At 38.7% G+C, this 16847-nt stretch overlaps 1 protein-coding gene across 1 annotated transcript in view; it reads left to right on the forward strand.

The window, feature by feature from the left end:
* Positions 1-16847, forward strand: part of FBH1 (F-box DNA helicase 1) — a 49654-nt gene that overhangs the window by 5659 nt on the left and 27148 nt on the right. The window contains exons 2-5 of the mRNA XM_090266464.1: positions 4187-4342; positions 6549-7150; positions 9447-9577; positions 9684-9819. Coding sequence (XP_090122590.1) covers positions 4187-4342; positions 6549-7150; positions 9447-9577; positions 9684-9819 — 1025 coding nt within the window. The remainder of the gene's footprint in view (positions 1-4186; positions 4343-6548; positions 7151-9446; positions 9578-9683; positions 9820-16847) is intronic.

The raw sequence follows: 16847 nt of genomic DNA on the forward strand, positions 1-16847 counted from the left end.
TGATTCTCCCAATAAACTTCTTTTTTCCTGCTCGCTGAATCTTAATGGCCTTCTGAGCGACTCTGTTCTTACATTATCAATTTCAAGTGATCCTGGAGTGATTAGGGTAAGCTTGGCTACAGTAACAGATGCAAACATGTAATGAGCTCACAATAAGAATTCAATTTTCAATCCCTTAACAATCTAAGGTATATCCAGGTAGCTGGGGAGTTGGGGGGGAGAGAGAGGAGAGGAGAGGAGAGGAGAGGAGAGGAGAGAGGAAGGGTGGGGAGGAGAGGAGAGGGGAGGAGAGGGGAGGGGAGGGAAAGTGTGTGTTGTTGGGAAGGCATGGCTCTCATAATCCAAGGACCCAGGTTGCTGGAGGCTCTTTCTTTTTGAATGTGTGTCTGCAAACGATGTCCTGGGGAATTCACTTCCTGTGTTCACTGAAAGGGAAGCAGAGAATGGAGGAACAATCCTGAGAGGGTTCTGTAGACCAGGCCTGGAAGAGGCACACATCCCTTTTATTCACTTTGCCTGGGCTCAGTCAAGGCAACATCCCCCTGTAAGCAGAACAACGAAGTGTGGACTAGCTGTGTGCTAAGGAAGAAGGGGAACTTCGGCCTTTGCCATAAAAGCCAAAGCACTCTATTTTACTTTCAGTGACTTGTTTTGTAAATTGTTCTGCAATAGAAAGATTTAAAAATGGCCCTGGCTAGTGTGGCTCAGTGGATTGAGCACCAGTCTATGAACCAAAGGCTCACCAGTTCAATTCCCAGTCAGGGCACATGCCTGGGTTGCAGGCCAGGTCCCCAGTTAGGCGCGTGCGAGAGGCAACCATACACTGATGCTTCTCTTCCTCTCTTTCTCCCTCCCTTCCCCTCTCTCTAAAAATAAATAAAATCTTAAATAATAATAACATATAAAAAGATTAAAAAATGAAACCAGGCAGATTAAAACAGAATCAAGGAATCAGCCACATACTGCTTATTCAACAAATATTTGAGTATCTGTTATTTGCAAAGTATTGTGCTAAGTGCTGTGAGGAATAAGGTGATGAGACATGTTCCCTGTCTTTTAAGAGCTTGCAGTCTGGTAGAGGTTTAGTAGGAACCGTAGTTCAAGGGAGACTGATCAGAGTCTAATCTCATCAGTGGGCATGACTGGTGGAGGATGGGGTAGGGTCCAGAAGTGGGGCTAGAATGGGACAGATCATCATAACGGCGAAGGAGAGATCAATGGTGGGTAAAGGGCCAAACTCCAGGTAATCACCACTTGAAGAGAGATAGCAAAAACCGGGAACCAGCTGTCTGAGCTGGGGGCTTTAGAAAGGGGGCCATGGAAGTGGGCGATCAGAGAGATGTCACCCTGTAAGAAAGCCATTGCAGAAAGAGTGGGGGAAGGGGCAAAATTGTGTTTGATGAAGTGATTTTCATACAGTCTCAGTTATTTTTTGTCCTAACACCTGAGGGAAACAACACATTTCTGTTAGTCACTGTGGTAGAGTCTCCAAGAGGGGTTCAAATACTCAGGTTTTGAGGAGACTCAGTTGAGCATCTTTGGGGCCTTATAGTTTGTAAAATCCGTAAGTGACTGACCTCTCTCCATGTCTTTCTTCTTACTGGTGCACATTTATCATGGAGCACTCTTTGACTTTGATCTTTGATGGATCTTGAGCAGCTTCTAACAATAAGTGTCCTTTAAGAGAGGTGCAAAATGCACTTGCTGTGTAGAGGAGGGAGGAATACCATGGGCTCTGGGGGACTCAGGAGAGGAAGAGGTAGCATTTGAGCATCTTTATTTTGATAAAGTTATATTTGCCCTGTTAGTTTGAAAGCATATTAATAAGAGTATAAGGGTGGTTAGAATTTTACTATAGTTTAAAAAATAATAATTTTGCAAGAATATTAAATGCTGTTAAACCTTATGCACCTTTTAGGAGACACTCAGAATGGTGTGGTTGATATGTAATTCTGACATTTCGCTGATAGGTTTTGTCAGCTTCAACGTGGGTGTCACAAAGTACTTTCATCTATATTGTCTCATTTGAACCTCATATAACTATTCTGTGAATTCAGTGTGGCAGGTTATTATAATCGCCATTTTTAATAATAAGGAAATCAAGGCTTTTAGTGATTAATGCACCTACCAAGTGGAGGAGGTCTTCTGACTCCAAATCTGAATATATCATGTACCTTTTAGTGAAATGATTTGTTTAACACAGGGCTCCTGATTCCAGTTCATGAATCACAGCAGCTCCTCTCTCAGAGATCTGAGAGGCAAATAAAATACAGTCTAATTTTTCTGACCTCTAGCTAAAGTCAGAAAAGTAATTTTGGACATATAAATAAAAGTGTTAGCTCTGCATTCCAGGTAAGCAGTCATGGCTCAGGAGACACCATTCCAAATGGACAGTATAGGCATCCGTATTAGTACCCGGAAGCCAGATTGCCCTGTCTATGTGCCCTTCCCCATTTATTAACCTTCTATCCTTCCATGATGGCTTCTTGTGAGAACACGTTGGAATATACTAGAACTCCGGAGGTACAACACTGTGTTCCTCCACTCACTCCCCTTACCTCTTTCTTTTGCTCCTGTGCCTTTGTTAGATTTCAAACATTTAATCCTTTTAACAAGCACTTAACATTCAGATGTATTTTACAAAATATATCCATAAATGAAAATCTATCTTTGTCCATATTACCTACTTTTCCAGAAGTTTCTTTTGGGCACTTAAAAATTATTTATTTATTTATTCTATTTTTAGACAGATTGGAAGGGAGGGAGAAAGAGAGGGAGAGAAACATCAGTGGGAGAGAGAAACATTAATCGGTTGCCTCTTGCAGGTGCCCTGACCAGGGACCGAGCCAGCTGGCAACCTAGACATGTACCCTGACCGGGTATCAAACCAGTGACCTTTCGCTTTGCAGGGTGATGCCCAACCAACTGAGCCACATTGGTCAGGGATCTTTTGAGTATTTTTGATGTACTTGTGTCTAGTGTGCTACATTTAAGGGTTCCCCTATGTAGTCTGCCCTTGCCAAGTTCTAAATGAAAGCAGTTCTACAGCAAATTCCTAGTGATAAAGGGCTCAGGTGCCTCTGCCACCAACCTTACCACTCTGACTTTGCTGTCTTCTCATCCTCCTTCATTCTTTCAGTATTTGTTGAACATGAACTGTGTCTGCCACCATGCTACATACAGAGGGTACAGCAGTGGAAAACATAGAATACTGTCTACCTTCTTGGAGTCCGCTTTGACTCTTAGGCATGTGATTAAAACATGACTGCCTAGTTGATGGTTAGTTTCAGTGCTTCTGTGTTTTTACTATGGCATCATTATTATACTTAGTTGGCTGGGGAAAGATGGGATAAAGCTATTCTTACAGACTTTTTACAGGAAACATTCCAAGGTGCATTATGTATGTATCACTACCTCTTCTATACGAATCTTCTGACAGCTTCTGTCCTGTATCATTCCAAAAACTGAATTTAGGAGTATATTGTATATTTAGGTGGGCAACTAAAGACCTGAGACAGAATTCTAGGCACAGTTGCTAAAATGTGTTGCTAAGGGAGAATATGAGATTTTCTCCTTTGAGATCCTTAAAGGTAGATTTGATCCTCTTCTACTTGGGAGCCTTGCTTATATCCTATGCACAATGCTGAGATCCTCTGGATGCTAAGAGGTGGACACTGGTCTTCTCTAGGAATTTACAAGGGCAGTTTTATTAGTCACTTGCATTCTGCTTCTGAGACTTGGAGAAGCTGGTATATGCTGTACAAGGGATGATGAATGAGTTTATTTCTGAAAAGCTATAACCAACTTTTAAATATTTATGGTTATTATGGGAGCATAAATGCCTGGCTAACATCAAGGAAAAGATGCTATATCTCAATTTATCCATTAGTGATAACTTCTTTTTGAAAGAGTATTTTATGATTTGGGCTTCTAGAAAGTATAATAAGTGGAAAAGAAGTCTTTTCAGATTCTTGTTTTAGGATTCTTTCTTAAATTTTGAGCAAGAAATGCTAACAAACTGAAAAAACTAAAAATTGATGGGAATATAGGCAAAAAGAAAAGCATCGTCTGGGGTGGCCCACAGTCACGGTGTTACTTAAAAATTAAGGCTAATTTGCTGGCTAGCTTGTAGAATTGGTGGTAACTAACAGGTGTTCCATTTCTTCCACCTTTTGGTACAAAACAGTGAGACGGTTTAAGCGGAAACATCTTACAGCCATTGATTGCCAACATTTGGCTCGAAGTCACTTGGCTGTGACCCAGCCCTTCAGTCAAAGATGGACAAACAGAGACCCAAACCATGGTCTCTATCCTAGGCCCAGAACAAAAAGAGGGTCTAGAGGTATGTCTTCTAAAGAAGTACCTTGCATTTCAGAATCTGTAGTGTGTGTGACCTTTGAATATCTCCAGTATTTATAAGTATTACAGCTGTGATTTTCTAGTCCTGTTGCAACAGTTTGACACTTTTAAAACAATTCTTCGTGAGTTTTCCATGAAAATCCCATTCTATTATATTGGTTGGTAAAGGCCTCAGGAAAATGTGAGTGAATGAACTCCATTAGCTTGCTTAGTTATAACATGGTTGAAAACACATCCTAATATCACCACTATTCCAATCTAGAACCATTATGATTTTTTGACTCTGCAGTAATCCTCTTTGTCCAATTGTCACTAGGTCCACTGTGTCATTATTTTTCTTCACAATCTTCCCTCATTCAGTGATTTCATGGTAGACTACACCCTTGCTCACCTCAGACCTGGACTGCTGCAGTAACATTTTTCCTTGCCTTTAGACTATTTCTTTCAAATCAGCTGGACCATACATCAGATTAATATTCTTAAGTACCATTTCCTATCATGCCACTGCCACTCTAAAGAACCTACAGTGAAATGTCTCCATGTTACTATTATGGACCCAAGCTCAAACTTGCCATCACCTGATACTTATTATTTATTACATATAAGTTTTCTTTCTGACAGTTCAGTTTTCTTATTACCTCTCTTTGTGCCAAATGAATTCTTACTTTTGCTAATAGCTATTAGTATGATTCAGATTACCTTATTTCCCTTTGATATAACTAATTTCAGAATCCAGCTTAAATCTTACCTAGTTATCTTTAAATATTGTAATATGTGTTTATCACTTTTGGGGATGGCTATAACCAATTTGTGAGGGAGTTTTAAACTACATGGTTATATTTTGTTTATTTTGTGTGTGTAAGTCAACTCCTCCTCTGTTGTGAGTTCTTTACAGACAAAGACTCTGTCAGCATGTGTATGTTTCAGTGGGGAGTCCTAGCACTGAGAATGTAGTAGGCTCTTAATAGGTATTGCTGTGATTCAATTCCACAATTAGAAAAATGTGAAGAATTTTTTAAAAGATTTTATTTATTTATTTTTAGAGAGAGGGAAAGGGAGGGAGAAAGAGAGGGAGAGAAATATCAAATGTGTCAATCGGTTGTCTCTTGCCAGCCAGGGGACCTGGCCTGCAACCCAGGCATGTGCCTTGACCAGGAATCAAACCAGTGACCTTTTGGTTTGCAGTACAATGCCCAATCCGCTGAACTACACCAGTTAGGGCAGAAAATGTCAAGATCTAACCCATACCTGTTGACTTCAAAACTGGGTTTTTATCAAATTGTCCCAGAAAGTTATAGTTTTTTTTCCTAATGTAGAAACAATATTAAATTCTATAAATTCTGTTAAAGGCCAAACTTAGTTTTATTCCACTCTCTCATTTTCCAAAGTGAGAATTCTGGCTATAGTCATTTAAAAAAGGAACCATATATTTTGTTTATATGATAGGTGTTTAAATACTTCATTGGCATTTTACAATAATTTATAAGAGTTTAAAATGCAGTGGTAATCTGTAAAATGATCATTTGATTCCCCTGAGTGCCTGAAAAGCCTGTGAGGTCAGGGACTATATATACCATATTTCACTTAATTTTTGTCTTAGAATCATAGATGCTTATGAATAAATATATAGAGTAGATTAGATACCACTCTAATAATATGAAGAGAATTCTGACTCCTTCCTTTTTATTTTAAAATAAATTAATGTGTCAGCTTCACAGGAGGAAGTGAAAATAAAAGGGTTTTCTAACTGCCACAGGAGAGAGTTGGTTTTACTGAATCCTGATAACATAAAGTATTTTTCCTTCTACTTAGGCAAACTTAGATTTTTTTTTTATTGTAAGAGCAAGCCAGGAGGTGTGAATTTTTATAAGTGGATGTGTGAATGAATGTGAGCAATTGCTTAATTTTTGTCTGTCCATTCATGTATTCAGTTTACATATATTACAGGGTATAATGTTGTCCTCACGCCATCTGAAGACAGGTCTCTGTCTCATTTCATACGTGTGCTTGACTATATGATAGAGCCAAATGTAACATTTTTTTTTTTATTAAGCTCTTCATATAATCAATTAGCCAATAACTGTGTACTTGTCTCTTAATTGAAAATGGTTTGTATCATTTGGGTCAATCATTATTGGGTCAGCAGCCATTATTCATTTCTCATTATTCTGTTTGGGTTCTCTGTACAGGTCAAGGATCTCAAAGATATATCACTGAATTCCTCCTAGCTGGCCAGCAGTGGTGTACCAATGATATGGCTAAAAGCAATTCTGTGGAGCAGGACAGCTCTAAGGACTCGGAGGGTGAAATGACCTTTGCTGCAGAAAGCAATTGTCCCCTGCCTCGGGAAGGTGATGGAGAAGCAAGACTGGGCTCATCAGGCTCTGCTCTGCCTGCAAGGAAGCGCTCTCGGTCCTTTGAGGATGAGCGGAATCAAGCTATAGGGACTGATCAGTGGGGTGAAGTTTCTAAGAAAACCCTACGGCATCATTTGTCCCTGTCCTGCACAAAGGCCAGGGAAGCCAGGCAAGAAGTAGAGGGCTCTTTCTCATGGCTCTCTGCAGAGTCTGAAGAATCCAGCCAGGAAGTGGAGGACATGGGTCCTGATCCCATTCCTGACTCTTACTATGGGCTTCTTGGGACCTTGCCCTGCCAGGAACCCCAGAGCCACATCTGTAGCTTGCCCAGTGAAATCCTAAGGCACATTTTTTCTTTCCTCCCTGTGGAAGATCTCTATTGGAATCTGTGCTTGGTGTGCCACCTTTGGAGGGAGATAATTAGTGATCCACTGGTATGTAAAGCACTTGGAGTTCTATGATGTTTTCTCTAAAAATTCATAGATTTACTTCCCTCAATGTATACTTCTGTTTATAGTGTTTAGTTTCCATTTGCCTCCAACTAAAATCCCAACTCCCTGAAGGCATGTAAGGCTTTCCATGTTTGTCCCACCTTGTTATCCCCGCCTCATTGCTCACTTCTCAACACATCCCTGTGTTCTGTCCATAACAAATGATTTGTTGCATCCCAACCAAAGACTGTGTATTCCTTTCCACATGTTGGTCTAACGCCTCCACCCATATGCCCACATAAGGGGTCCTTCATATACATTGATATCTTACCTCTTCTTCAAGTCTTTACCCTATTCCTTCCCATTTCACCTCCTTCCTTGTGCTACTGTAGCAATTTTTACCTGTGTTAGAAGCTTATCACATTCTGTATTACACTTTAGAGAGCCTTCTTCCCCCCCTTTAAATTATTAGCTCTTTGATAGAAGGTAGGTTGTCCATTGTCCTATCAATGTTTTCTGTATTTTCCACTGTGCCTCATGATGTTTTACTTATAGGTGAATTATAAATGAGTGTTGTCATAGGATTCTCTTATAATCCTTTTTATTTCTGTGACATCAGTTGTAATGTCCCCTTCCATTTTTGATTTCAGTTATTGAAATCTTCTCTTTTTTTTTCTTTATCTACTGAAGGATTGTCAATTTTGTTGATCTTTTTTAAAACAACAACTCTTAGCTTCATTGATTTTTAATATTTCTGCTATTCTCTATTTTATTTATCTCTGCTCTACTCTTTATTATTTCCTTCTTTCTGCTAGCTTTGGGTTTAGTTTGCTCCTCTTTTTTGTAGAGCTCTTTTTCTAGTTCCTTTGGGTGCAAAGTTAGGTTGTTGATTTGTAATCTTTCTTTTTCTTCTTTGTTTTTTGATTGTCAGTGTTCATTTATTTCTATTTTATTTTTAATTAAAATTTATTAGAGTGACATTGATTAATAAAACTATATAGGTTTCAAGTGTACAATTGTACGATACATCATCTGTACATTGTGTCGTGTGCCCACTGCCCAAAGTCAGATTTTCTTTCATCACCATATATTTGAACTTTCTTCTTTTTCAATGTAAGTGTTAACAGCTATAACTTCTTTCTTAACACTGCTTTCATTTCATCCCATAAGTTTTGGTATGCTGTATTTTTGTTTTCATTTGTCTCAAGGTATTTTCTAATTTCTTTGTGATTGCTTTTTTGGCCCATGGATTAAGAGTGTGTTGTTTAATTTTCACATATTGTGGGGTTTTTGGTTTTCTTTCTGCTACTGATTTCTAGTTTCATTCCACAGGGATTGAAAAATCCTTTAAAATTTGTCAGGACCTATTCTGTGGCCTAGCGTGTGATCTATTTTGTAAATTGTTTCATGTGCACTTGAGAAGACTGTATGTTCTGCTGTTGTTAGGTGGAGTGTTTTCTTTAAGTCTGTTAGGGTCAGTTAACTTACTGTTCAAGTTCTTTGTTTCCTAATTTACATTCTGACTGGTTGTTCTATCCATTCTTGAAAGTGGAATATTGAAGTCTCCATTGCTGTTTGTTTCTCCTTTCAGTTCTGTCAGTGTTGGTTTCCTTGACTTAGGAACTCTGTTGTTGGTACATATATATTTATAATTGTTATATCTTCTTGGTGAATTGACCCTTTCATCATTGTATAATCTCCTTCTTTGTCTCTTATAATAATTTCTGACTTAGTCTCTTTTGTATGATATTAGTATAGCCACAGCTTTCATATTATTTAATCCTTGTTGAAACTGAGCCTTTGTGTCCTTATATTTTGAAAGAGAAATTGAAGCACTAGCTTTTCCCAGATTCTATATCAAGTTAGTGACCGAACCAAAACCAAGACCTGGTTCTCCTACTTTCCAACCAAATTTTCTGTAGTGTTTGTATCCTATTTGCTCAGCTTTTAAATTGTGGGCTATAATTGCTTTTTTTTAAAACTCTTCACCTGAGGACATGCTTAGAGGAGAAGGGGGGAGAGAGAAAGGAAGAGAGACATTGATGTGAAAGAGAAACATTGATCGGTTGCTTCTTGTATGTGCCCTAACCTGGGACTGAACCCACAAAGTAGGCATGTGTGCAGACTGGGAATTGAACCCAACACCTTTTGGTTTATGGGATGATGCCTCAACCAACTGAGCCACACTGGCCAGGGCTATAATTGCTTTTTAATTGGTAGAAGGTTATCCATGTGTTTGTGGCCTAATCTGCTAATAGCCATTGCCTGCATGTTATTTTGGATTTTTTCAACTATATAGTTCATTCCTTGGAAAAAGCTCTATCATCGATACCTGATGAATGAAGAGCAAGCTGTCAGCAAAGTGGATGGCATCCTGTTGAACTATGGTATTGAGAAAGAGTCAGACATGTGTGTGCTGAACCTCATCCGGTGAGTTACTTTTCTTCTGCCAGGAAGACAGTTTCTGAAGTCTTTTTTCCATATATTATCAATTATAACCATTTTTCTCATGGACTCCTCTGTGAATGTCCTATAGCTACACAGCCACCACTAAATGCTCCCCAAATATGGATCCTGGAAGGGCACTGTGGAGTCTGAGGGATCATCTCCTCCTTCCTGAGGCAGAGGCATGCGTGCGTCAACACCTCCCTGACCTTTACGTTGCTACTGCGGTACGTGAAGGGGGTGTGGGGAATTACTGGGGAAGGTGACACATTTTTCTCATTTCTCAGTGTATTGGTGATTAAGTTTGGCTAAAGGTTGTTTTAGATTTATTTTCAGAATCTTTTTTTAATCTCTGTTTTGAAGCCTTAATCTTGATATTGGTCCCATTAGAGAAGTGAAAGGCCACATTTTTGTAGATTCTTAAACTTGGAAGAAATTTTTAAAAGCATTTAGTCCAGTGTTCTGTGGTGTCTCAACAGAGGGTGGTCATCGAACCTCTGGACACTTCAATTAAAAAAGATTTCTTTCCAGGGCAGCCCATTCCATTGTCAACAATGTAGGTTGTGTGAGGACCAGAGAAATTCAAGGTCTTGCTACAGACACACGTGAGTTAGTGAGAAGGTGAAAGTAGTCCTCAGTTTCCTGACTTGTGACTCCTCATTTAGATCATGGATTTTCAAATTATTTTAGAAGCTACATGCAGCCTCAGCCTACAACCAACAGAGGATGTTGCATTTATATTTGTGGAAAGAGACGCTGAGATTAAGTCCAGCAAGCAGGATGAGTGGCCAGCAACGAACGGAGGGCTATAACTTTCTCTGGTTATCAGCGATTATTCACAGCCCAACCATTCCTCTTATTGGGTTGCAGAAAATATTTTTTTTTTTTTTTATTTTATTTTTTTTTTTTTATTTTGGTTTTTCAATTACAGTTGTCCCCTTTTCCCCCAATTTCTCTCCCCCACCCAGCCCACCCCCTCTCCTGCAATCATATCCCTCCCCGCTGTCCATGTCCATGAGTCCTTCATACAGGCTCTTTAATTAAACCCTTCCCTTACTTATCCCCCTTCTCTCCCTCTCCCCTCCCCCCTATTGACTGCTACTCTGCTTTTTGTTCTATTTAGTTCCTTTGTCTGTGTTGTTCTTTAGTTTCCTGTATTAGGTGATATCATATGGTATTTTTCTTTCTTTGCCTGGCTTATTTCACTAAGCATAATCCTCTCTAGTTCCATCCATGTTGTTGCAAATGGTAGGAGTTCCTTCTTTCTTTCTGCTACATAGTATTCCATTGTGTAAATGTACCACAGTTTTTTGATCCACTCATCTACAGATGGGCACTTAGGTTGTTTCCAGCACTTAGCTATTGTAAACAGTGCTGCTATGAACATAGGGGTGCATAAGTTCTTTTGAATTGGTGTTTCAAGATTCTTCGGGTATAATCCTAGTAGTGGAGTCGCTGGTTCAAAAGGCAGTTCCATTTTTAATCTTTTGAGGTAATTCCATACTGTTCTCCATAGTGGTTGCACCAGTCTGCATTCCCACCAACAGTGCAGTAGGGTTCCCGTTTCTCCACATCCTCGCCAGCACTTGTTGCTTGTTGATTTGTTGATGATGGCCATTCTGACTGGTGTAAGGTGGTATCTCATTGTGGTTTTTATTTGCATCTCCCTGATGGCTAATGATGTTGAGCATTTTTTCATGTGTCTATGGACCTTCTGTATGTCCTCTTCGGAGAAGTGTTTGTTCAGGTCCCTTGCCCATTTTTTAATTGGGTTGTTTGTTTTCTTGATGTTGAGTCGTATCAGCTCTTTATATATTTTGGATATCAGTCCCCTGTCTGTGATGTCATTGGCAAATATGTTTTCCCATATGGTTGGTTTCCTTTTCAATTTGCTGTTGTTTTCTTTTGCTGAGCAGAAACTCTTCAGTTTGATGTAATCCCATTTATTTATTTTTTCCTTTATTTCTCTTGCTTTAGGAGATGTATCCGTGAAGAGATTGTTACGTGAGATATCTGATATTTTCTTGCCTATGTTTTCCTCTAGGACTTTTATGGTGTCACGGCTTACATTTAAGTCTTTGATCCATCTTGAGTTTATTCTCGTGTGTGGTGTAAGTTGGTGGTCTAGTTTCATTTTTTTGCAGGTCCCTATCCAGTTCTCCCAGCACCATTTGTTAAAGAGGCTCTTCTCACTCCATTTTATGTTCCTTCCTCCTTTATCAAAGATTAGTTGACCATAGAGGCCTGGGTTTATTTCTGGACTCTCTATTCTGTTCCACTGATCTATATGTCTGTTCTTATGCCAGTACCATACTGTTTTGATTACAGTGGCTTTGTAGTATTGTTTGATATCTGGTGTTGTGATTCCTCCTGCTGTGTTCTTCTGTCTCAAGATTGCTTTTGCTATTCGGGGTCTTTTTTGGTTCCATATGAATTTATGGAGTATTTGTTCTAGGTCTGTGAAATATGTCATTGGTATTTTAATAGGGATTGCATTGAATTTGTAAATTGCTTTGGGTAGTATGGCCATTTTGATGATGTTGATTCTTCCCATCCAAGAACATGGTATTTGCTTCCATTTATTTGTTTCTTCCTTAATTTCTTTCTTCAATGTTATGTAATTTTCAGAGTACAGGTCTTTTATCTCTTTGGTTAAGTTTACTCCTAGGTACTTTATTTTTCTTGTTGCTATAGTAAATGGTATTTTCTTTTTTGTCTCTGTCTCTGCTATTTTATTGTTGGTGTACAGAAATGCCTTGGATTTCTGTATATTTATTTTGTACCCTGCGATTTTGCCAAATTCACTTATTATATTGAGTAGTCTTTTAGTGGAGTTTATAGGATTTTCTAGGTATACTATCATATCATCTGCATATAATGAAAGTTTCACTTCCTCTTTCCCAATTTGGATTCCTTTTATTTCTTTTTCTTGTCTGATTGCTGTGGCTAGGACTTCCAACACTATGTTGAAAAGGAGTGGAGAGAGTGGACAACCTTGTCTCGTTCCTGAGTTCAGGGGGAATGCTTTCAGTTTTTGTCCATTGAGTATGATGTTGGCCTCAGGCTTCTCATATATAGCCTTAATTATGTTAAGATATGCTCCCTTTATTCCCATTTTGCTGAGTGTTTTCATCATAAATGGGTGTTGAACTTTATCAAATGCTTTTTCTGCATCTATTGATATGATCATGTGATTTTTGTCTTTCATTCTGTTTAGGTGATGTATTATATTTATTGATTTGCGAATATTAAACCATCCTTGCATCCCTGGAATGAAGCCCACTTGATCATGATGTATGATCTTTTTGATGTGTTGCTGGATCCTGTTTGCCAATATTTTATTGAGGATTTTAGCATCGATGTTCATCAGTGATATTGGCCTGTAGTTTTCTTTCTTTGTTGTGTCTTGACCTGGTTTGGGGATTAGGATAATACTGGCTTCATAGAAAGAGTTTGGGATTTTCCCTTCTTCTTGGATTTTTTGGAACAGTTTGAGGAGGATAGGAGTTAGTTCTTCCCTGAATGTTTTGTAGAATTCGCCTGTGAAGCCATCCGGTCCAGGGCTTTTGTGTGCCGGGAGATTTTGGATTACTGTTTCAATTTCCTTCTTTGTTATTGGTCTGTTGAGACTTTCCACTTCTTCTTGATTCAGTTTTGGAAGGTTGTATGTTTCTAGAAATTTGTCCATTTCTTCTAGATTGTCAAATTTCTTGTCATACAGTTGTCTGAAGTAATTTCTAACTATCATTTGTATTTCTGAGGTATCAGTCGTGATTTCTCCTCTTTCATTTCTGATTTTGTTTATTTGTGTCTTCTCTCTTTTTTTCTTGATTAGACTGGCTAGAGGCTTGTCGATTTTGTTGATTTTTTCGAAGAACCAGCTCCTAGTTTCGTTGATCTTTTGGATTGTTTGTTTAGTCTCTATGTCATTTAGTTCTGCTCTGATCTTGATGATTTCATTCCTTCTTCTTGCCCTAGGCTTTGTTTGTTGTTGTTGTTCTAGTTCTTGTAGCATTGTGGTTAGGTTTTTTATTTGAGATTCTTCTAGCCTTTTCAGATATGCCTGTATTGCTATAAACTTCCCTCTCAGGACTGCTTTTGCTGTGTCCCACAGGTTTTGGGTTGTTGTGTGCTCATTATCATTAGTTTCTAGAAATTTCTTGATTGCTTCTTTGATGTCATTGTTAGCCCATTCATTATTTAATAGCATGTTATTCAATCTCCATGAGTTTGGGTGTCTTTGATTTTTTCCTCTGAGGTTGATTTCTAGTTTCAAGGCATTGTGATCTGAAAAGATGCTTGATATGATTTCAATTTTCTTGAATTTGTTGAGGCTTGTTTTGTGACCTATCATGTGGTCTATCTTTGAAAATGTCCCATGTGCACTTGAAAAGAATGTATATTTTGCTTCTTTGGGGTGAAAAGTTCTATATATATCAGTTAGATCCATGTGGTTTAGTGTGTTGTTCAATGCCTGTATATCCTTGGTGTTTCTTTGCTTTGATGATCTGTCTATTGTTGATAATGGAGTGTTGAAGTCCCCTACTATGAGTGTGTTGTTGTTGATATCCTTTTTGTGGTCTTCTAGTATTTGCTTTATGTATTTGGGTGCTCCTATGTTGGGTGCATATATGTTTATCAAAGTCATATCTTCTTGATGGATTGTTCCTTTAAGTATTATGAAATGTCCTTCTTTGTCTCTTTTTATTGTCCTTGCTTTGAAATCCATTTTGTCTGATATGAGAACTGCTACCCCGGCTTTTTTTTCCGGTCCGTTTGCTTGGAATATTTTTTTATATCCCTTTACTTTCAGTCTGTGTAAATCTTTTGTTTTGAGGTGTGTTTCTTGTAGACAGCAAATATGTGGGTCCTGTTTTCTTATCCATTCCGTTACCCTATGTCTTTTAATTGGAGCATTTAATCCATTTACATTTAAGGTTATTATTGACGTGTATTTATTCATTTCCCTTTGTACCTCTGTTCCTCTCCTCTCTTGTTTTTTCCTAGAACAGTCCCTTTAGCATCTCTTGCAATGCTGGTTTGGTGGAGATGTATTCTTTCAGTCTTCCTTTGTCTGAGAAACTCCTTATTTCACCTTCTATTTTGAATGAGAGCCTTGCTGGGTAGAGTATTCTTGGTTGTAGGCCTTTGTTTTTCATTGCTTGAAATATTTTTGACCATTCCCTTCTGGCTTGTAATGTTTCTGTTGAGAAATCAGTTGATAGCCTTATCGGAGCTCCCTTGTATGTTATTTGCTGCTTTTCTCTTGCTGCTTTTAGGATTCTCTCTTTGTCTTGGAATGTTGCCATTTTAACTATGATGTGCCTTGGAGTGGGTTTTTGGGGGTTCCTCTTGATTGGAACTCTCAGTGCTTCTTGGACTTGCATAGCTTTTCCTCTCATCAGGTTCGGAAAATTTTCTGTCACTATTTCTCCTATCAGATTTTCAATTCCATGTTCCTTTTCTTCTTCCTCTCGTATTCCGATGATCCTTAAATTATTTTTCCTAATGCTATCCTGTAATTCCCTTACATCTTGTTCATATTTTTTCAATCGTTTTTCATTTTGCTGTATTGTCTGGGAGTTTTTCTCTACATTATCTTCTAACTCACTAATCCGATCTTCTGCTTCGTTTAGTCTGCTTTTGACTGATTCTACTGTGTTTTTCAGTTCAGAGATTGTATTCTTAAGTTCTTCCTGGTTCTTGTTAACGATTTCTATGTCTTTTTTTATGCTGGTGTAGTTCTCTGCCAGTTCCCTGTAATTTTCTTGGAGCTGCTGGTAACTTCCTTGAAGGTTGTCATAGTTGATTTTAAGGATGTCGAGTATATTGAGCTTCTTTACCACCATTGTTTTGAATTCCATGTCTGACATTTGGGCTATGTCTATTTCGTCTATCTCTCTTTCTGAGGATTCCTCTTTTCTTTTCATTGAGGGAAAATATTTTTTTAAAGTAAAACTAAACAGAAACTAAAAGGGCTCACATAGTAACAAACATTCTTTCCACTAAAAGGGATATACATTAACCTATAGAGCTACAGAACTAAAAGACTTACATGATCCCACTAAGAGGGGTAAACATTAACCTAAAGGGCTATAGAGCAAAGCGGTAAATCACAAAAAGTCCAATGGTCTGTTCCACATCTGATATAGTTGCTATGGGAGAGAGGAGACACTAATTTTCGAACTTCTTTGTTCTTAGAGACTTGTAAACCAGCCCCCAAGAATTGTGTGCAGGTAAGGGTCCAAGGGTCTACACCACATCCGATGTTATCACTATGGGAAGGAGGCTTAGGTCTTCAGCCCACTTTGTTCCCTGGCTTTTGTGACTCAGTCACCAGGAGCCGTGTGCAGCTGCTGGCATCAGCAAGACTTGCTTGCAAGTTCTTGCAGGCTGAGATGACAGGACACCTGGGTAGGGGGGCCCGCTTGCAGGCCCCCCGGCAGAGGGCTTGTGACTTTCACCTACAGAGGACCTGAAATCCATCCATGTCCATTTTTCCTTCTATCTTCAGTGAAGTGATTGTTGATGATGGAATGAGTTTTCTTTCACAGGATTGTTGTAGTGAGAGGTGCATGGAATGCGCCTTTCCTGGAATGCGGTTTTATTTTTATTTATTTTATTATTATTTTTTTTATTTTTTATTCTATTACAGTTGTCCCAGTTTTTTCCCTTTTGCCCCCTTCCACCCATGTCTATGCATTATTCATATGTGTTCTTTATCTAGTCCCTTCCCCTTCCTTCCACCATTCCCCCGCTTCCTCCTCCCCTTCTACAGCTGTCAGTCTGTCCCATGTTTCCACGTGCCTGGTTGTATTTTTCTCATTAGCTTATTTTGTTCATTAGGTTCCTGTATTAGGTGAGATCATATGGTATCTGTCTTTGGCCAGCGCTTATTTTACTTAGAATAATAGTCTCAAGTTCCATCTATGCTACTGCAAAACGTAAGAGTTCTTTCTTTCTGCTACATAGTATTCCATTGTGTAAATGTACCACAGTTTTTTAATCCACTCATTGACTAATGGGCACTTGGGCTGTTTCCAACACTTAGCTATTGTAAAGAGTACTTCTTTGAACATAGGGGTGCATAAGTTCTTTTGAAATTTGTGTTTCAGGATCCATAGAGTATATTTCCAGCAGTGGAATTGCTGGGTCATAAGGCAGTTCTATTTTTAATTTTTTGAGGAATTACCATACTCTTTTCCACAGTAGCTGCACCAGTCTGCATTCCCACCAGCAGTGCACTAGGGTTCCC

Source organism: Furipterus horrens, unplaced genomic scaffold, assembly GCF_987537825.1.
Source record: "Furipterus horrens unplaced genomic scaffold, mFurHor1.1.pri manual_scaffold_2, whole genome shotgun sequence".
Lineage (NCBI taxonomy): Eukaryota > Metazoa > Chordata > Mammalia > Chiroptera > Furipteridae > Furipterus > Furipterus horrens.